The 23601-nt window shown below is 37.1% G+C and overlaps 1 protein-coding gene across 10 annotated transcripts in view; it reads left to right on the top strand.

Moving 5' to 3' along the window:
* The window catches only part of NijC (Ninjurin C), a 64961-nt gene that overhangs the window by 20498 nt on the left and 20862 nt on the right, over positions 1-23601 (top strand). For 6 of the 10 annotated variants that reach the window (XM_083132107.1, XM_083132106.1, XM_083132104.1 and 3 more), the window contains one exon: positions 14367-14543. In XM_083132107.1, the coding sequence (XP_082988233.1) occupies positions 14367-14543 (177 nt within the window). Of the gene's footprint in view, positions 1-3087; positions 3203-11059; positions 11190-14366; positions 14544-19319; positions 21381-22438; positions 22714-23601 lie in introns of those variants that run through there. The other 4 variants (XM_083132108.1, XM_083132105.1, XM_083132110.1 and 1 more) reach the window with 4 other exon arrangements.

Genomic DNA, 23601 nt, shown 5'->3' with positions numbered 1-23601 from the left:
AGAGTGCCACCCGCATAATCGAAGCTTAAATGAAACTTCCCGTTCAATAGTTGCGGGTTCGGCATTCTTTATTACCAATTACCAGGGAACTTCATATTATGCTAAAATCAATATTTTTTGGTATTATCTTCGCGAATTGTAGCACGTAAGCTCGAAAAATGCTATTTCTATATTTTAGTTATATTTACATATAATTTCCATATTTTAAAACATTTTTTAAAACATTTTATGACATATTTTCCATATTCATTCTATTACTACATTTTTCCTTCCCGGGTAAAATACCAAATTACAAGCGTTCATCTCCTTTTCCACTGTTTCTGAGGTAGTTTTTAACCATCCATACTTTTTTTTAGTCTCCTGCAGGTCCTTTTAGAAGTTGAATTTTTAAAGTTTCTAAATAGGCTCATTACACGCCTTTTTTTAAATTATAAGGTAAGCGTTTTATATAAGGAGATTTTTCTCCGTATATACTGAAGGGTGCAAAACGGTCATGCCGACGCACCCAGAAATCTTAAAATCACTCAGTAAATTAATGTAGCTGTTCTATCGTTCTTCTCGTTTGTGTCAGACGGTTTAGTGAGTCTCCCAAACCCACATTGGGATTGGGCCTTAAATATATATATACTTCCTGTCAAGGCGTCCAAGTTTTGATTTCCAGTGGAGGCGCTGCACACATCCAATTTTAAAAACTGTAGGTTCAGTCTCGATTAGCCTGCCTAAGAAGGCCAGCCCGTCCCAAAATATTCCAGGGCATAATGTAAACGTGATTAGTGAATCTTCTGAAAATATATTTTGGAGAGACGCGGTTTTTCTATCCTTCAAATGAGTCATTTGGCACACAACTTCTACCGTTTGTAAATAAAAAAGCAAAATTGTTGATAGCACATGGCTAGACTGTGTATGAATTCCACTAACTTCCTTTTTTTGCCAGTAAAGATTCCATATTTGATATTCAGCACCGTTTGCCAAATCATCACGACATTTCGCTATAAAAGCAGAAAGGTCAGGTACGTTGAAAGATGGAAATGCCATACCCAACTCGAACCGCAATTGTCTGAAGGTCAAGGGCATTCGACATGGTGTTTGATGTTTGTTTAGGTTAGGTTTTTGAACAGGGGAACCGCAAACAACTTCTTGCGGAAGCATGTGCATCGCCAGAAATTCCTGTTTAGAAGAGAGGGCGGGGGGCAGATCGTCGATAAAATTTGACTAGTAGAAATAATAACAATAATTATTAGTATTGAGGTTTTGATTATTATTATTATACAGCATTAACTTTTGCAAGCTGATAAAAAACCAATTTTATTCCAAACTTATTATTATTATTATTTTATAATTATGAATTCAATTTTTTAATTTTGTATAACCAATTTTGACATAGTGATGATATACCTGGTTGTTTAATCGTTATCTCACTTAAATAAATATGATTATTATTATTATTATTAGAACAATACACAGTTTATTGCACAATATTATATAGCAATAAACAATTATTAGTATCAGAGATATAATAGATCTCGTTGAAAACTGTAACTTGAAGTGTAAATATGCTAACTTGTTATGTTATGTTATTCTACAGCTTATGTATTTTATTCGTGTAACTTTGTACTTTTGTATTTGACTTAGTGCTGTATTAGGTTTCATACTGTGCTCAACACTTAAAATAAACGATTATTATTATTATTATTACTAAATCCTTGGGGAGACTTTTCTTCTCGACTTATCAGATGAGTGGATATCCATTACAACTATTTTTCTATATCAAGTTTTTTATATATATTTCATACAGTTAGTGTGTTGAAATACGTAGTTTTGCTATTAATTTTCACACAGCTCGTTCAAGTAGAAGATTTTAAAGTTAGGAGGAAATTTTACTCATAAAGTTCATATTGTGTGTCTTCCCACTTAAGACTCTGATTTTTGGAATTTTGAAAGCTGTGGAATCATTTATTATTTTGTTTAAATGGTGGAATATGAAAGCATAATCTGGTTACTGTCTTTTCCGCTCATTTTCTCGATCCAACACAGTTCTTCATACTTTGGATATTCCGCTCGAATACGAACTAGCTAAACTTTATTTTCATCTGCGGAAGGGGACAGGTACACTCACCGGCAATAAAAATGAGACACCTAGGTCATGAAATACTCACTTCCCTACAATGCGTCATGTGTGTTGCCTAGCTCCATGGCGATACGTGGATTTTAATAACAAATTTTCAATGGAAACTTCTACCAGCGTCGCCAGAAATATTTGTAGAGGGGACAGGCCATTGATAAAACTTATTAGTAGAAATAATAATGACAATAATAGAATTATTACCACGGTTATAATTGCCATTTTACAATAATAACTATTATAAGTTAAGACCACTCCATGTTTTTGTTAAGTAGCCTTAGAGTATGTGTGTCACAAGCGAACTCTATGGTTAGATATTAGAAATAAATATGACGTCAGGCGTGCTTTGATTGGTGGTACCGGATACGAACTCGAGTGTTTTTGGATCTGTGGATCCATTTATTCTTTGTATTAAATTGTAGAATATAAAAATATATGATGGTTGTTCTATTATACACTAAACTTTTTTCGATCTAATGTTTAATCTTGCTAAGGAAGTAAAATTAATTACCACTATAAACTACTTAAATTAAATATTTGTATGAATTCGGAGGTGGCTTCAGCCCCCTTAGCCCTCCCCCTGGCTACGTGCTTGTAACAACGCCGTGTAGTTAGGCAACACACATATCGCCTTGCAGGGAAGCGAGTATTGCAGGATCTAGGTGTTACATTTCATTGCCCGTGACTGTACATTGAGTGATGGTACAACGTACATCTCGATAATAATAATAAAAAAAGCAACAAAAAAAAACTGCCGTCTCCCGTGAACAGAAAAAGAACGAGAGAAGATATGAAAGATTTATCACTAACCTGAACATGTGCTAACCACGAATTGACAACAATCCATATTAACGATATCAATGAATCAGATGCACCATTTCTCTTGCAATTTGTTATCAACGTGGTATATCTGGCCTTTCCTTAACAGACATATCTGAAGGAGCAGATAAGATCGTTCTGGGACGTTTGAAGTTTTTTGTTTTGTTCTTTGCTATGTTCTCAATCTAGTAAGACTCTTCAACTGTGTGGAAGATGAATCGACAGCAAACTCAGCAAACTAGGACGGGTGAATGTTGTCCGGTAAGATCAACTTTTTAAACTTTCCTGGTTCATGGATGAAAAGGAGCACTTGTTCGCAGTGTGTGTTCATACTCCCCACGGAAGCTACCAAATATTTTGGTACTTAGTAGAGTGCTGCAGTAAGAGGATTTCGCTCTAGCGCCAAATAGTTCACATGGACGACGCTAGATAGAGTACGGAATCGAGAGCTTCTTTGTTCTTTTTCTCTTTATATTTGTTTTAGAGCTAAATAGCAGGCCAATAAAATAACAAGAGCCAGTTGTGTGGTACCACAGAATATACCTCTGCCAAGTGTAAATTTCTCCGTCGCATATTCTGACTTTGTTAATGGCGTCCTTGGCTTCACGCCCCCCCCCCCCGGCCTAACCCTCGCTACGGTCCTGGACTAAATACTAGTTGTCTCACATTCTCGGAGCTATGAAATATATACCTTTGTGACACATCAACAAAGCTCAAAATACACTTTGTTGTAGAGTGTGATGCATAAGTATTACCAAGCTGATTTATTCGTTGCTGTGACATTCTATGAAGGCATTTATTTGGGTTATGCCCCAACCTTCTTTAGGTGTCCATAAAGGAGGATAATATACTGCAAGCTAATAATGCCATTAATAATATAACTAGCGGAAATTTTGGGCACGCTACTAATTCGTTACTTATTAAATCGTAACATGTAATCATGTTATGGTGTTCTGATTGGCCTGAACTTGTACTAGTTCAACTGTCTTCGGTTCGACTCCCAGTTGTAAGTGTTCATCCTTTACTTCATTTCTAAGTAATAATAAACCAAGCGATAAATACATTGTTGGGACCTTCTGAAGTTATTTAATTTAAATTACAATAAATTATTATTAATTACATTAATAATGTGCATGTTAACCTTGAAAAGATAACAACAACTGATATAGACAATATGTTTTTGTTTTTTGTAATGATAAATTTACATGGAATTCACTTCTATGTGATAACGATTCTAAGATCAGTTGAGAGCCCGCTCGTCAATGCTGAGCTTTTATTGATAGTTGAAACGATAAGAATAGACATGACAAATGACTGAAAGTATTATCTATTAATATATCGCTCAAGGTCAACAGTTATCATTTTACACATGATTAATTCACTTCTCCTTTTCCTTCTGTGTTAAACAAACACAGGTGCCGCAGTAATAATGATAAAATAACACAGGTGCCACAGTAATAATAATAAAATATTTTAAGAAGTTGATGGCAGGCAGATTTTCTCTTATGGACTCACCTGTAATCCACCCATCTTGGATAAACTGGCAAAGCCACTAGCATTCGTGACCAAGCCAGGGATCCTTGGTTCAAGGCCAAAGACATGAGCATTTCATTTCGGTTATAACTCACCATCTATTTCATTAACCCCATTCATCCTTATCGTCGCGATTAACTTAGAGAGGTAGAATCAGTGATTTATCCACACACTCCCTAAAATTTTTCGCTAGGGACCAATTTTATGGCCATTTTAGCTCTAAAGTTACACTTACTAAATACAAAATACGAACTTTGACCCTGCAGATTGGTTGGTTGGTTGATTTGCTTAGCTTTATTTTACTTCGCTTTTTGTGCCACTTTTGGATAATTTGCGAAGATGGGAATGAGTGATGCTATGATGAAATTGATGAATGGACACTCACAAACATCCATGGCCAGGTCGGGATTCGAACCCCGGGACCCCGGGACCCCTGGCGTCCTGCAGATGTAATATTCGGGATAAACATCTAGAATGAAAACACAGAGTGTTTTAAAAGTCGCAGAATCCTAATTTTGATCCGTTACATAAAAACTGCAAGAGATGCTTCGCCTTCGTCCAACAGATATATTTTTAGAAAAGACAATTGCCTATCAGTTTACTCCATACATGGAATTCTAAAAACTTAATTATTGGCTCAAGTCAGAGTGATTTTTCCCCAGAATTCCAATTTCGTGGAAGTAAAAGGAATAAGAAATTACTCAGAGTAACGATTCGACGTTTTGTGACTAGTGGTACGTTATTTTGTACTTTATGACCAATAGGGGCTATGTGTAGTACTTAATGGATTCAGGAATAGAGGTTTTGTGAGTCAAATGAAACAGTAACATTTTCCTGATTTATATCTTTGACTAGCAACACTAGCAGTTCAGAATTTTGTCACCAATATCTAAGTACTGACCATGCAACTGTATGATAGATCATAAACCATATTTTGTACTGAAAACCAAAGATATTTTAAAACATATTAATGAAATAGACTGAACTAATATATTGGTTTCATTTGAGTTTTAAGTCCACTTTATGCACAAGAAGGCTAATTGGGACTGGACATACAATTTAAAGTGGGATCCGATCCACTATGTGCCTCCACCGGACATCGAACCTGGGATCCCTTAATTACACGGCGAAAACGTTACCCCTACCCATCGGGGAGGTCCTCGAGTTACACGAGCGTGACTTTATTATATGACGTCACATGTAGGTTCTTGGCTTTCTGAAGACAATACTACATGTATCATAATTTTATCAGACTGGTGAAATTGTTTCCTACATAAGTGCTAACTTACTTTGAAATATTCTAAAAAAAAAAAAGCAATACAACAAAACAGACGACATTTTGTGGTGGCTTACAACAAACTACGTCACACGAACGCAAAAAGGTGTTGAACGGGATCACCTGTATAAATTTCACTATGATCAGGAGGGTGATACATCTTGAAGTGTAGTGGAATCCCACAGGAAGAGGAAGTGGAATTGGTAACAGGAAATAACGTTTTCGTGGATCACACAGGAAGGCACTCTAGCAGAATTCCTTTACAAATCCTTAGAGAAACAACCTTGCAAGTTTCGCTCTGCATTGTGTTATATAAAAAAGTGAGTAAGCAGGGACGGCGCCAGAAATTTTCGACTGGGTGGGCAGAAGCGCCATATTGATAGATTAGGGTGGGCAGTATAAATGTAAGACCATATCTAGTATATATGTATGTGTATGTAAGACGTATGTATCCCCCTCTCTCGTACACTCCCGATTCTCCTCTTACTTCTTTTCCCTTTCCTATTTCTTGTTTTCTTCTTTATTCTTTTCTAATCTATCCTCCCATCTTGTTCCATTTCCTTTCACTTTGTCTCTGATGGACATAATTATTTCAAGGAAGTGTTTAGCATGTGTAGCCATACATTGTAACCACACTATTTCATGCATGTTAATACAGGGAAATAAATGTGAATTAGGTTTAAGCTTGTGTTGCAAATACAAGGCACATACTTGATTTTATGTATTCGGCGACAGTGATAGATTGATTTGATTGTTTGATTCATTTGCTTTATTTTACTTCGCTTTTTGTGCCACTTTTGGCTAATTTGCGAAGATGGGGATGAGTGATGAAATTGATGAATGGACACTCACTCACAAACATCCATGCCCAGGCCGGGATTCGAACCCAGGACCCCTGGCGTCGTAGCGCGATGTGCTAACCACTCCGCCACGGGAGCCGGAGCGACAGTAATAGAAAGTGCGATGGTAGACAATCGTGAAGTTTCTCGTAATTGAAGACATGTTCCTGAGCATAGTATTTTCATCGTACGAGTTTTTGACTCGAAGAGTTTTCTTACTCCTTTGGCGATCGATCACTTTTCTTAGCTTACAAGGTTTGCACAACTGACAAATCTATCTGAATGTTTGTAGTTAGAGGCCAGCATAGTCTGCCTTTTACCTACCCACTGCCCGCTTGCACGCGATAACAGGTTTACCTGCTCGCCTGCCCACGGCAACGAGTCGACTTGCGTCTTTACCCGGGTTCTTGGTCTTCAAGGCGCTCTGCGCTTACAAGGTACCTGGGCATTCAACAAGACCCGGGCGCCTGCAAAACCTGCTGGAAGGAAACAGCCCTCCGGCAGCGTGTCGCTCCAGGTGTTTCATCACCACGTGGACGGCTGCAGCCAGTGTTGCCTACTTACGTAGCTACTAAATCCTACGAAGTCCTAGGAGGAGCTTCTTCTCCAAGGAGAATTTATATACTTAGCGATTTCAGTTCAGCGTAAGCAGTTTTTATCTTATTGCCAGGAAATGCACGCAATATTACAGCTTCATTTATCTAAATGAATGATCGAGCAAACAAAAATCTCCTCACTGAAAACTAATTGTTTTTCATTGCATGGTGCCTTAACCAGGCACGCAGTGGCGCAACCAGAGGGGGCAGGGTGCATTGCTCACAACCTTGGACGAAAATTGTCTAGCGGAGGGGTCAGGGTGGGGGTCAAACATTAAAGTACAAGTCTCATCAAGTTCAATGCCGTAGCAAAGGGGTAGCGGGAGTCGGCCCTGAGCGCCGAACGATCTAAGTGAGAAAAGTTTTAAAACAGAGAATGCTATGGCGGCCCGTGATATTATTTGCTATTAATGTTGGTTTGTTACGAGTTGGATGAATTAATTATGTAATACGTCGCTCCATGTGAAAAGAAAATATTGTAGATGGAAATTTTACATGCCATATGCATGTACATTCGGAATGCATTTATCATGCACTTTCTTTCTTTCAAGAATAGTTTGTGTGCTTGTTTTCCATTATTAGCTAATGTGAAATTTACGTGTTGAAAAAAAATATTTCTAATCCTCTATTTCAACACAAATGCGTGAGAACCGACTTCTACCCCCTTTTTGCGTGATTTATGAGGATAATAATGCCTTTCATGCTACTTTATTACTATTATTGTGATTGTTGTTGTTGTTACGTTTATCCAAGTACTTGCCCCCCCCCCCCACCCCAAACGAGGGTAACGGCAATGCCCCTGGCTGGCTACGGCCCTGGTGTTCGCAGTAGAACAGTGTGTTGTTTGACTCGCGACCTCAGCGTCGAACGTGACATGTTTCAGTCCTGCCCTATATCACTATATATACGTATGTTGGTTATTTACGACATATACTTATGGATCCTGTGCCACGGAAAACCTATTTCAATGTGTGTGTGTGTGGGGGGAGCAACATTCGTAAATCTCATTTCATTGGTGATGTGGCTTACGAAGCTTTGAGTTCCCTTTTTTAAGTAGTGAAAATCTATTGCAGTTGGCAACACTGCAGAACGGTGTGGGCCCGGTGCAGTTTCTACTCGAAGCAACTACGTCATGCAGAGGGAGGGGTCTGCAGTTGATGGAAAGAACGAACTATATATGTATCGTAAGACTGCGGGTACCCGGCGGGTCTACAATGCCTGCCAGGAACGATCTGGACAGGTGGGCATACAAACTGCTCAAGCGAGGATGTTGCGCAGGTTGCATGGCATTTCAGGAGCGATGTCTCGCGAACGGGTCTGCTCCAGGTCTTGTGCAGGCCTCTGTGTAGTAGCGGCGATTGGGTGCCAACATTTGAGGGGCAAGGACAATATACGTTTTCTTGGTAGAAAAGGCTTAGCATAAAGAGTCCATACTGCGGGTGCAAAAAGTGGCAAAATGTGACGGGGGAATTGCATCCCTCACTTCCCGCTCCTCCTAATCGCCGCCACTGCATGTTTGGATTAAAATGAACGTCTTATTATGAATGATTTAAACCAATTCTTTGTTCATTGTCCATGAAGTATTCCTAGGCTAATGAAAGGCTATTCTGACAAAATATCACTCATATGTAATAAACAAGTAAGACTGAAAAATCTGTTCAGAATTGAAGAGATTATTAGCTAAGTTGCTATTCGTTTTCTGAACTCTCATGTTACTAATGCGGGAGAAGCAACACACGTATGGTTACATGAACATATTTTTTGAGGTAACAAAACGATTTAGAACACAAGGAATTCATCGAAGTTGATCACCGTGCCAGTAATAATTCAACTATTTTTTTATAGATGACTTGGGTTGTATGGCATGACCATTTCGAATACACTAGAGTGTCAACCTGTGCATCATACCCTGGAAAGTTAATTCTTTCGGGGCAACGAGTCCCTGGAGCCTGGAACCACTGTCAAAGTAATAATTTATGAGGGTTTGTATTTTGAGTGTCAGAATGTATTTGTTTTCGTCCCTTCGTTACTTTCATCTAATCACAATTGAACCTTATCGTCTACATTATCAAAATTAGCAGAAAAATGACTTAAAATAAAACAAATCAACCGCAACTTACTCTTCCAAAAATGGAGTTTCATTACGTCGTACCTCTTGGAAAGTTGAGGTGGTAGTTTCAATTGCACAGCGTTTCATTAGTGGATCAAGGCACCTAATTCCGTGAACAATGACGTTGTTTTCCGAAAGTCTCAATTTGTCTCAGGTAATCACCCTCTTAAAATGGACGCATCTTCTGTGGTGATAAAATGATACGTTTGGTGCGAGTTCTTTCTGTATATTTTTCCCCAATGGCATAACGCTGACGCATTGCAATGAAGAGGTCATGTGTTAGACTCCCCACTCTTCTGGTGGAAGCACAATGCACACCGGTTCGGACTACACGTTAAACTGTAGGTTTAGTCCCGATTAGACCATTTGAGCATAAAAGTGGGCTTAAAAACAAACTAACAAAATAGTCTTCTGAATACTTCGTGACATAACTTTTTTCTTTACTTCAGCTGCATCTACAGATTCTGTCGATATTTTCGGCTGATTCGTGTGGTAAAATTTGTGTCGAAAGAGGATTTCTAAATATGATAAGCCAGTCATTAGCAATTGAACAATTCTGTAGCTTTCTCCATACATAACTGGTTTATTAAAATGTATTCACTTCGGTATTGTAGTGATTATTGTGATTCCTTCTTATTAGTAGAATGAATATGAAGTTGATATTTCGCATACCATATTGATATTTGAAGATAACAGGTAGCCTATATAAAAATTGTAATGAAATAAAAAAGGACACTTCTGGAATTTCAATGCAGAGCTAATTAAAACTACACTATACTCTTTAGCGTACTTAAACCCGAAGGTTTATGGCTGCAGAAACACAAGCCTTCCATCTGTTTCTATCCGGGGCAAGATCAATCCAATCTTTCCTATCCTTACCGATTTCTATTAGGTCCATCTCAACGTTATCCCTCCATCTTCGTCTTGGCCTTCCTACTGGTCTCTTACCATCAGGTTTCCCAACAAGAATCCTGTAAACTCTTCTTTCCTCTGCCATTCGTGTCAAATGGCCTGTCCATCTAAGTCTTCTTGATTAAATTATTGTAATAATAATAATAATAATTTAAAAGTTGAAATAATTTATTGTGTTGCTGGAGAAGTAACGCTAAGATGATGATTTTATTTCTTTATTTGGAGATTATTTTAACGATACCCAGACTGGGATTTGCGTACGTATGTGGAAGCCCGGAGCTTACAACACCAAGACCTCATTCCAATCCTCTCTACACAGTTTCAGTTACAACTTCTTGCCAAGTTACATGGTGTGGTTTGTTATTATATTTTTTACCACATCCGAAGTACCTAATTTTTTCATTATGTGGTACTTTTCAAAGCAGTCTTTCCCAGTGAAACCCGGAGCTGCAATCCTGAAGTTTACCCTAAATTCTCATCTAATCTTGATCATACCCTGCATAATTTTGAGCCTCCTAATCCTACTAGCTGCTTTTAATCATGGAAGTACTAATTTGAGCACAGTTTTTGTTTCAATAGCTCTAGTAATTACTTTCACTTTCTAATGAGAAATTTGGCTTTATATAGGATGATAATATGTGAACATTTCTAGCATAGATAATATTCACAAGTAAAATGTACATGTTATGAACACCAGAATAGACTTATTTATTGAATCATTTCTATATCCCCAAGTATATGTACTTATTGAATTTGATTGGGTGGGCAATCGGGTGGGCACAGGAATTTTTGGGTGGGCGCTTGCCCACCCGTGCCCACCCCTGTCGCCGTCCCTGTGAGTAAGTTTGCAGAATTGTTTTTGTCGAAGTTTAATGCATTGATAATGTCCAGCAGTAATGCAACCGAGCCACCTTCTGCAGATGTTGCTTATTCCAGATTGGAAGATGAACACACACCACACACTGAAGAAGAAGAACGCAAGGTAACTGTTTGCAGTCAGTGCGCAACTTGGACATTTTGCTTTAAACCTTCAATGGTATGGTGCAAATGTTCGGCACCAGTGGTTTGCGGGCTTTTTTAAAACCCGATTCAAAATTTGTATTTAAGGTGGCGGGAAATTTGTAAGGAAACCCAATAACTTTCACGAAAAATATAATTACACAACGTTATTAACATAAGTTAGAATAGATAATATGAAAATAATATAAATATTACATATTGGGTTATAGGTATATTTCCCAACTGTTCGCTGTTTCAGCACTGGCTGTACTGAATTCCCTTTCTTTTCACGCAGAAGTCGCTTTCTTGTTCTGTAACTAATTTACATTTTCAAAAGTACCAATATTCAAAATAAATAAAAGTTTGTTTAATACATACAAACTTTCAAATGAAAATATTCATCTCTTCTTGTGCAAGGATTAAATGTGACGAAATGGGCAGTTCTTTAAGTTGTACTTTCTTGCAATAATTCCTTAATATATTATTCTTTATTAGCCAATAATTACACAGTTTTGATACGCATTTCTATGTAATAAATTATAAATTGTCAGTTTATGTCAGTCACATGTGTTGCGACTTCATGAAGAAGTTTACATTTTGAAAATCAAATGATGACATATGTGTTACATGTGTCTGTTGTTTGTGTGTGGGTGATTTTCAATGAAATATTAAATTTTAACGTACATTTAACGTATATTGAAGCAATATGAATACTTAAGCATCTGATATATGTGAGAGACCTAAGGGTCTGAGGTTACCCGTATCTTTCCCTTAACTCGCATGGACTGTTCCTATAAACCACTCCAAGCTGCAGTCACGCAATAACATTGTACTTGACCAAGATAAGTGCGTGTAGCAGAAGAAGCTGCTAGAATAAATTTCCTTACGAGGAAGTGTTTATGCGGAAGTTCAGTGTGAAGAAAGGTGCTTGTCCTCAGGAATTCGATCTTTGAAGAGGCGCAAAGTGGGGGAACTATTCTGCAAGTTTGTGTTGCAGACTAAAGCTGTGTAATGAGCAGTGATGTGCCGTAGACTTTAAGTTTACGTCTACGTGCGTTGTCTACACGTAATCTACGCGTAGATTACATTGGGTTGTAGTTTACATAGACTACGTAGACAATTTAAAGTGCATTGAAATTTAATTTTCAAGGGTTTCATGAAAGGAAAGTGACATTTTCAACTATATTGGTTCCTAACGAAATGAAAAGAATTCTATTTACAACAAAATATCTCTTCTCTTCTATCATCAACTAAGGAAGAAGATAAATAGTATGCAAAAAAGACAGCAGATGGCAGTCGTGAGGCAAGAGTGGTCTTTTCCCCATAAAATACTAGAATATTTCCTATATTAGGTTTCTTCCTAGGTGAGAAATTGTTCGAATTTGGAAGAAAGAGTATGAAAAGTTCTCTTCACACATCAGCAACTGATACAAAGTAAAATTTTATTTTAATTCCATGGCGCCCTTTGCTAAGTTATCACCTTTCGCCATGTTGTTTACATAGATTATGTAATCTAATTGTATTAAATAGTCTACGTGTAAAATGTAGACTATCGTTGTTTACGCGTAGACGCACATCACTGGTAATGAGATTTGAATGTCGAACAAAGTCATTACATGGCAACAGTGGCGTTGCCAAAGAGTTTCGTTTTGGGTCACTCAGAGACGGACAAAATATTTTCAGGTGGTCCGTAGATTCTCAAACTTTCTCTATTTTCCTCACTCAGTTCTTTCCGTCTTTCAGTATATTTTTCTTGCATTCTTACTCTTTCATTTAGATTATTTTTCTTTCTAATTCCTTTCCACTTACATTCTCTTTCTTTCTTGTCTGCCATTACCTTGCTCTACCTTTGCCTACTTGTGATGACGTCACTCAATAGAATATCCTGGACGGACCCACCTCGGTGCACCTTGGATGCCGTCATCTCAATGGCAACATTTATTGCAGTTGCTTTCTCTTCTCAATGAATCACATATGTCAGTCAGAAATAACATTAGATTGTCGCCACAACCTGGCCCGTTTATCGTCGCACGCCGCTGCTTATGACACGCTTTCCCAGACACCGTGAATTCGGTTGTTGGGTTACCCCAAGGACAAATGCAGGATGTGAACTTCCTCTCGCCTTCCCAAGATTCTGCTGCAAAACAGAACAGTTGAAACGTGAAAGAAATTAGTTGAATGATCATTACTGCTTATAGAATATCCGAACAAAAAGGTGTAGACTCATTTGAAATTCTTCGTCAGATGGCAGATCGATCGGTTAAATGATTCAAAATAATTACTTGATACAAATATCAGTAGTGCCTTTGAATAGAGTTGGTGGTAAGGTTTGTATCTATGTCGAATTAGACATGGTTGCACGCAATTGAACTATAGACAATGACGGTATTGATTGGAAGCACTAAAAGTAAGACACTGTAAGGAAACTAAAATAATGTAGATGAAGAGTCATAAGAAACACAGAAAATATACACAAGAAGACAGGTCCGAATTTATATATGTGGAGTGCCTGGTCTAACATAATCGAAAACCTCTCAATATAAAATTTCAGTCATAATTTTTAGACCAAGTTATATTAGATAGTTTAGTTATTCATTTTATATTTTTAACACTTTTCAAATATCTAATTTTTACCGGGTGGAGGGATATTGCACAGTGATTCGGATCCCACTTTAAACTGTAGGTCCAGTCCCGATAAGCCTATCTATGCAACATTTCAAACAAATATCTCCTTTTGTTCATTTTGTGGCTCTATTCAAAGTAAATCTTTTGCTCCATGGTGGAAATTCAAAAGATGAAAAAGTATATACCTATAGACTCTCACGATAGTAGAAGAAAGGTACTATATTACCTAAAATTGTCTCTTCGTAGTAAATAGTTTCCGGGTTCCATTCCCTGCCAAAGCACACTGCACAGTTGTTCGGTTCTGTTTCCATGTTACGCTGGAGGTCCAGCCCAATTAATTGTATTAAGTACTGTATTGCGATTAATTCCATGAACTAGTATACTTTGTACGTGATTTAAATCCATAGGAAAAAATCTCTAATGAGATATAGTGATATATAATCCAATGAAACGTATGACGAAATCATGAATGTACACATTCTAAAGGTGAATAAAACTATCTATCTATCTAATTTTATATGTTTGTTTATCGCAGGGGAAGAATTTGGACGCCAACCGATATGCGACGAAGAAAACGATCGCGCAAGGCATGCTGGACATCGCCCTCCTCACAGCCAATGCCAGTCAGCTGAAGTACATACTGCAAGTCGGAGAAAGTCACGAATTCTACAGCCTAATGCTCGCCCTCATATCCATATCCATCATCCTGCAGGTAAGGGTACAGATGTACGAGGTGCGTTTGATAAGTAAGACTCACTACCCGGGCAGATGAGGGACAGAACTTCGTCGACAAACTGGAGGAAGAAGGTTGAGTAAATGCAAAGAGTGACCAAATTTTTTAAAGAATCTGTTACGCGTTGAAGTTGTTTGTCTTGCTATTTGGCTTATTTCAACTCTCGGTGGGTCAGTGACTGTGAGTGACACAGCCATCCATGCACCATCGGAGATTCTAACTCAGATCTATAGCCGATACCGATGCCGATGTATCGGTTGAATTTTATAAAAACTGTATTTTGTGACTACATAAGAGCTATTTTAATATTCTTATGCAATTCATGAATATTTTGAGGAAAACTCTGATAAATTGATGCTTATAATTGGAAATAGTTGTTTGCACACTAATATTAACCAATTTTATTATTACAATCTTCAAGTATCGGTATCGGTGAGAATCGGTAAGATTATCGGCATCGGTATGGATATCGGCTCAGCCCTACCTAGAACTAAACGTGAACTACCTGAAAGTAGTGTTGGACTTAACTATTTTTTTTATACGGACTCATGTTGTTGTTCAGATATTAACCTTTTACATGGGAAAAAAATGGGATACACAATACCTGCCCTGTCTACCTGACAAGCAAGAACTGTGTAAGCACAAGAGGCGTAAAACAATTCGCTGTCTCTCTGCTACAAACATGAGTTATGTCCCACTTTGTCAGGCCAGCGAGACTTAATTATAGAACGCTCCTCGTACAGTGGGATCCATGAGTATTATCGTGCAAATTGTCCATCACCATGTTCGTGCACTTTATTTGACCCAATAAGACCTTCAAGAATTAAAATAAAACTCAAGACAAGCTGTTGGCAACTTCTACACCATCATACATAAAAATTCATCGCTTTAAAACACATAGGATGTGAGAGAAAAAATAATAAAAATAGTCATGGACAATTTGCACGGTAATACTCATGGATCCCACTGTACATGTATACATCACTTTCATATGCAATAATTACCAGATCACTATATTTCGCTTTCATAATAAAACAATAACAGATTAACAATGGAATGAGAAACACTGGAAATACCGAATGACTCAAAATGTTACGCATTCTATTGTTTCAGTAATGGTATCGCAGAAGGATTGCGAATACTTATTCCCAATTCTTCTCCAGAATGACACATAGACAGGCACATCCATATCTGTCCTTATCAATTGTTGATGTCTTGGACATATAAAGATAAGATTTGCAGTACTGATAAGCGTGGCCGTATTTATACAGAATAATATGCGGGAGTCAACTTATTGCAGCCCAAAAATGATGGAATTTCAATAGTTATAATTTAATTGTTACTAAATATTTATCTTTAATATAGTCTACAATTTTAAATTATACCCAATATGATTTCCTGTAACCAATTCGGATGTAAATATCAGCTTGATAAACATTCCTTATTTTAACCATAAACATATTGTTTTTACATTTAACGTTGTTAGAGTTAGACTTAAAATAGCTTTCCAATCCTTATCAACCAATGTGGTAGTGTTCTGGCCACTTTTGTGTTGTTGCTTATTTATTACATAATTAGTGCAAAATACTTACTAAAGAAATAAATATTAGGTTTGTGCATTACATATTGCGAAGATTGCATAAGCATAAAAGGAAATTTTGAAGAGAATAAAAATGGCAAGAGTTTTGATATCTCAAAAATAAATAAAATTAGACGCTATCAAAATATATAATATTAGTTTCTCAACATGGAAGTCAAGGTGTTCCAAATCTGCTCAATGGAAACAAGCTATTGAAAATTACCCATGGAGCACACTTCTTTTACTAATACCGTGTCTAATTATACCTCTTTGGCCGGACAGAACAACGAAAGCGAAAGTAGTGATCTGGTTGTTTTCGAAAAGACAATATTGCGTGTGTGTTTTGTTTCAGCAAGATATGTGCTATGTTGCATGAACACCAGATTTAGGTATTCATTTCATCTGTCCTTCACACGCACTGCACTTGCATCCGGACATCTCTTTGATTGGTGCATGAATTCCTGCATGCTAGGCTGAAGTTGCTTATGGCGTTCTACATAGCTTTTCTGTAAATAGAATTGTACTGGTTAGTTGACAAACATGCATATAATGATTAACAAGCATGATATGCAATGAATCCTAATGATATGGTATTAGGTTTTTATTTGCAAACATTTCTGATAGAAAAGTAGCTTGTTTGTTTCTTTGAATTGATGCAGGAATGTTTATTGGCTATACTATGCTACATCCTGTCCGTAAATATTTAATGCACGTTCAAAGAGATAATTCCAGCTGATATGTATTGGAGTACACTACGATTCCACTTTGAAGGCCTTATTACTAAGAAATTATGCATTTCCGAACCCACGTTGACCTTGACCTTTTTCACCCTTCTCTACGTATGAGAAATCCATTCCTGAAATTTTGCCTCACATTTTGGTCACACCCTATATAGTTCTAGAATTAAACGTATTATGGTTAGGTTACAAGAAAGATTTGAGATGCCACTGGGTTTATTATTTGGAATTATAAGAAAAACAATAATAGAATACATTGGCGTATCCAGCGAGGGCAAGGGGGAACTTGCATTACCTCGTCTGCAAAACGAGTGATTATAAATGTCATTGGACAACTTTGACTTCGATTCCCTTCAGAAAACATACAATTACTTCAATCGACATTCAACATGCAAAATATAAATAATGTCTTCCCGTTAGTCGTAAAGTACACAATAGTTTTGTAACATATGCCATTAGTAATGATATGTTAGCTGTTTTGTTTCCAATAAGGCAGAATATTGGATATGATAACTGATAAGCATAGCTTGCTAGTTTAACTAAAACCCACATTTAGGAGATTTTACTTGAAAAATACTACGAATAAAATCGCTTCAAGGAGAAATAGTGTATGAATATTCCATTCGAGATATTCAAAGTGTCGGGTAGTTCTGAACATTTCCTGTCCCGAAAATTTCCCGATTATAGCGGGGATAGGAAAAAAAATTCCCGTCCCCCAACGTCGGGATTTTTCTTATTTCCCAACCTGACCAAAAATTTCGATTCCTCACACAACATATTTGTGTTGTAAGAATTCGATTTCGTTCGATTTTTCAAATACTCGAGTTCTTATGCTGGTAGTACGTGAAAATGCCGTGGTTGGCGCTAGCTTATTATGAATGCTTGTGCGCTCGTTTTCAGCGCCATTGACGGCACTGTTATGAACTACGTGAACTATCCTTATGATGATTATATTATTATAGACCACCACAGAAATAGGAGGAGACGAGAAGTCGTGATTTATCTTGAAAGGTCTTCCAAACAGTGTTGTAAAGGTTGAGAACAACTTAACTCCCCCTTCCCTTCTTAGTAGTTGGATATTTGTGGATAAACCTCTGGCCTATACTATATACAGATACCTTAATATACAGTCACGCACAATTCTGGGTTGTAACAACTCCATATACTTTCAATGGAATTGCTACAACCAGTGGCGTGCACAGGATTTTCGAAAGGGAGGGGTTTTGTATACTTTTTCTTGGTAGTCAGCTCTCATTTTGTCGTATTTTCGTACCTTTGACGTTCTTTTCTTTAAGAATACGAATACTGGGCCAAAAGGGGGGGGGGGTATAATAACCCCCACCAACCCTGCCTTGGGTACGCCACTGGCTACAACCCAGAAGTAACCGTGACTGTACACACTGAAAGACGATAATGATTCTCTGAAATTGCTTGTAACTTAACAAAATGACATGCTAAATATAGTTTGCATACACACATGCACAGTCCTTTGTGACTGTCCGTTCATTAATTTCATTGTATCATTATTTAGCCTCATCGTCGCGATTATCCAAGAGTGGCAGAAAGGCAACGCTAGATGACAAAATTCAAATCCAAATGTCCCTTCAGCAGTTTCATCGTCGGGATTAACTAAAAGTGACAGAATAGCGACATTTCTATGTGGCCTGTCTTAGTCCTTATAAAACCTGTAACTCTATTTGTGAGGCATGTATTTAGTATAAACATCATGTAATTAATTTAATATGGCCCGTGATCGATTGCTCAATTGCAATTTATAGCACTACTCCGTGGTCTGTAGGGATTAACTTGCACACTTGCAATTAGGAATGCCGGATTCGAATGCTGGAAAAGTAATGAAGGATGTTTGTTATTTTCTTATATCATTATTAATCTTTCCACTGTCGTGATAAACTTGACGTAAAAAGATACGACGAAAAGTGGGTAAACGAAGAAACCAGGACCTTTTCTCTAGAATCATGTCGCTTTGTTTAGCCAGGAATATTTAAAAATATACATATAACATTAGGGTAGTTATTTATTACTTAATTTTGATTTGAAATGCAGATTATTACCAGAAGACATCAACTGGCGCCCAGCAAGGGATGAACCCACAATAACATGCATTTGGATAAATGTATTATTCTATCCTTGATTCAATACAGAATTAGAAACAAATAATTATTATTATGATGATAATTGACATATTTGGTATTACAATCGTTAAAAAATATACATATTGACCATTCAAAATGTTTTACACCAATGCAATAAGGGATAGCTTACATAGTACAAACAAAATATAGATTAAATATAATGTATGCAAAGTAGTCAGGCATTTGGGAGGGGCAATCGCCCCCTTCAACCTTCTCGTGGATCCGCGCCTGCCCCTGATGTATAGAAGGTGCTTGAGGAAAGTGACGAACCCTCTCTGTGTTGCAGGTGGTGATGGGTGTTCTCTTCCTGTCGCTGAACCTCATGCGAGACTGCCGGCTGCACAGAGAGGAGTTCAGGAACTCGGCACTCTTCATCAACTACTTCACCTTCGGCAGCTCCTTCGTAGTCACGGCCCTCAACCTCCTCATCAGCGCGTTCGACCCGACGGACAACCCTAACAGAGAAGACCTATCCTAGAGTGCGTATTTCCCACACGCTATAACATGTTAAGCAAGGTGTTAATTCACCGGACAAGAACGGTGGCAGTAAGACTGTCATGGAAGACAGCTGAACCACATTTCTTCTCATCTCTCTTGATCTACCTGCGACTTACATCTAACGCCTAGCTTTTTCACCCAAGAAGTAATGTCTGCAAAACGTTGCACGATGCTGTATCAACCTCATCACTCCCCTTTCTTTAAAGCTATCCGTACACAATGAAATTAAACATAACAACACATTGAATTCCGTACTTGAAGGAGGTAACGTCAGAGCGTACGTCATGTTTCATCTCGCATTTGTACTTATCGTCCAAGAATTTCTAGTTAGGAACGGGTCTAAATGAAATCTTTCATGACAGACTATCGACCAATCAGAGCACATGCTATTGAAATCGATTATCGAATAAAAGCATCGAGGTAAAGAATGCTATTTAGATTGACTAAAATCGACTAACAGTTGATAGGGTCAGAAAAAAGAAAAATAAGAAGCTATTTATTTCTATTCTGTGGTGAAGAGAATGCGACGTGGAATGTGTAAAGAAATGGTTGGAACATTCTTGTCTGTATTTAATCGCATTTGATTGATTGATTTATTCCATCCACTAAATCATACATAGTACTACAATAGGTTCAGTGATATGGGACATCTCAAAATTTCAGCTACACAACAAAGAATATTGTATATTTCTACAGCAATCAATGATATGACATTAAATTAACTTCCACAACCAACTGTGAATATATTTTTGTTGCGATGAACATAATGAAAAACCACGACGTATATATTTGTGGAAATTATATTTTGTGAATTATCTTATGTCATTATGATCACATACTTTCTCTGGTGTCGCAGTATTTATAATACCGAGAAAATACGTCACACGTCTTTTGAGTTTCTACGTTTTACTTTGGAAAGAAAATTAATATATTTGTTATGGCTGATCTACGTATTTCTTCATTAGCCGTACACACTGCCAGTTTTGGGTAAAATGCAAAATCGTTTTCAAATGTTTCTTTGATTGTGTACGAGTGCAACCTCAGACATTTCAAGGTTTCCAACAAGAACGTTGTTCAACGACTGTCAATTGTTGATTTTGTTAGGTCACGAATGCTCTGTTTCAATAAATTAAGAATCTCTGTGTTTCAATGACAATGGGATTATGTACGGACAGCTTAACAGAAGAAGGAAAAAATGTGTGTGTACTTGTGCAGGAAGTTAACCTAATGGCTTCACCATTTTAGACACATGTTTTGAGGCAATCAAGACTTTATTCATCATCATCAAATATGTAGATCTGATTCGTGTAAAGGCTTAAACAAATTTCGTGCATTACATGTTACACTTACAAGAAAAGTGAATCTCTAATCAGCTTCTAGCTAAATGATCTGTGGTATTTTGTAATCGTACCATATTTTTGTGGACAGCGTAGACCAAAACGTGAACATATGTGAATCAAAGATAATTTATTTAGAAAACATTTGGTGAAGAAGTGTACACTTGTGGTAGTCGTTAGTTAGTTCAGTATTAAATGTCAGTATAGCTAGTAGGACCTAGCCTAAGAACAGTATTATATCTTGGTGCCTTGTCTTACTACAAATAGTAACATTGTGATTGAAAAGTACAATTATTAGAGTTGCAGGATGAAACTAGAACTTGATCTGCTGAACATAGTCTTAAACTTAAATAAGGAACTTGAATGAACAATATTGCATTTTTATTCAATAATTTATATATACCGCCCTGAGTTGTTACAAAATGTGTGGTCAATTTCGCATGTTCCTAGATGTCAATGAGACCACTGGAATGATATTCATTTGCGAATAAATTCAAATAAACATATTGTAAACTCAATGAATATTTATTTATTTTATTTTTTACTTTGTCAGACAAAAAGCGTGTATCATCAATGATCTAGAAGCTTCCAAACGCAACGCATCAGTGAAAACTCTGTGCTTCAGCTTAAGTTATAAAAATCCTGCTAAAACTGCACAGAAAGAACTATTTAGGGTAATTCAAAACGATATTGGTTTGAAGGAACGTAATGTGAATATATCTACAACTTACAGAAATATAATAGTTTAGTTGCATGTGTGTAAACAGGAAAAGTAGTATACGTATAATCCAAACTATGAAAAAAGTCAAATTTACTCGTATAGGCTATATGGGTTCGATTAAGAATGAGGTCAGTCAAAATGTGCCAGGATATCACACTATGTTGATATTTATCCAGACTTTTATGTTTAGCTTTGTTAGATTCTGCATTCAGACCCTAGAATCTTCTGCTTTGTAATTGAAACTTATTTACATCGAACTAATGTGACCTTCAAGAAGTTAGTTCGTTTTCTTTCCTGGGCAGTTAACACAAGGAAAGGGATAATTTCCTAAATTACACGCTTCTACTTCAATTTCAAACTTGCCATGGCTTGGGCATCTGGTAAAGATTCAAGCTTTTTCTTATTTTTTTCCCCTGTCCTTTAGAATATATTGGCTGTTGTGTCTTATGTCGTATCACATACTATTCTATGGATGTAGTATATGGGCATGCTGTACAGTGTATGTTGCCTGATTATGGCAGATCTATTAATCACAAGCTCGTATTTATATAGTTCTTCCACGTTCCTACCACAGACAAATCAGTTCTCTTTGTCTCTGTACATAATGGTTGTATAGCATACCTTAGCTGGGTTATTGATGATATTATTCATCTAAGCTTCCAATCACACAATTTTTAACTCTATATGTTGTACATACAGTATGTGTCTGTACGGAGTTCGTAGTTTTGCTATTGGTCGCATGCTGAATATTTAGCTGCTCTTCTACACTTTCCACCATAGGGTCCTTGCATTAGAATATTTAACAAAAGTAACACACAACTAATTGGATCAAAAAAATACTTTCTACAGGTGTTCAATGTTGCATTCGTCAACCTTTTGACATTCATCAACATTAACAAGCAGACGAACAAGCAGAGAGCTGATATCTTGAATCTGATTGGTGTAGGACTTTCCATGGGTTCAATGATATGTGAGGTGTTTCGAATGGCTTTCGGTATGGATCCAGCGATTCCAGTACAATCGCAACCATGAGTTCATTCTGGACAAGAGCTGTTTGTTGCTACATTTTGGTGTCATCAACATGAACGTGTAATTGGTTGCATTGCGTTTTTGTATAGTGTTCAGGGTCAATAATAAATATTCACTTGTGATATGCAAAGAGTTTTAATTCAATATTTTTGGATTTCTCGGTACTCTGTGGAGGGTTTGTGAAATGTTTCATCGTGTAATCTTTTGGCACTGGCGCATTGAAATAAGCAGATCTTCAGTATTGAATTGGGCATTAGAAAATTCGTAATTCAAACCATATAAAATCAATTGCAAATCAGGTCAGTATTGTTGTTCTTCCCAGGGGGGATGTTTGCTGGGGGGGGGGGTTAACTGGGGAAGTGTTCCTATTGTTTAACATGGTGACAAAGACAATGAGACAACTGGGGAGATGCTTTACGAAAATTTTATTATCTGGGAGTGGTGATATACTATCCCTCAGCATCTCCCCTCGCTTCGTCCACAGTTTTTGAGAGTAGGCCGATTCGTTTTTTATCTAGCACCTAAGGATTTCAAGGCAAAATTTTAATTTAGCGAATAGCGTTATTCTTCAGCATGTACGCCTATTAAGTAAGAAATTTTCATGAATTCAAAGATACGTAATATGAACTTAAATATTAATTTTGGCAAGTTTCAAAATTCAGCCACATCTTTTCTTTGCACTTTAAAAGAGAGAAAGCTTATAGTATTAACTACCGATATTATTTAAAGTTGTAACAGTACAACAACACCGGTGAGTTGTAAAAGTCACATAGAGTTTCAATGTGTTACTTACATACCAGAAGTGTCCGTGACTGAATACGCTAATGTAGAATCACAAATACGAGAAGAAAATGTCCAGGAAGTCCCCTACTCTATAAGCAAGTATAGAAAAATTGAGTGCGATCTGTTACATCAGGTTGGTAGTTTACTATTTGAAGATTGTTCTATTGTGTCCTTCTGGTGGTGTGTACAGCTTTTTCTCT

Source organism: Lepisma saccharinum, chromosome 12 (assembly GCF_977018435.1).
Source record: "Lepisma saccharinum chromosome 12, izLepSacc3.1, whole genome shotgun sequence".
In the NCBI taxonomy this organism is placed as follows: Eukaryota; Metazoa; Arthropoda; class Insecta; order Zygentoma; family Lepismatidae; genus Lepisma; species Lepisma saccharinum.
The sequence above is the reverse complement of the archived record's forward strand: the minus strand, read 5'-3'. Positions and strand labels throughout refer to the sequence as shown.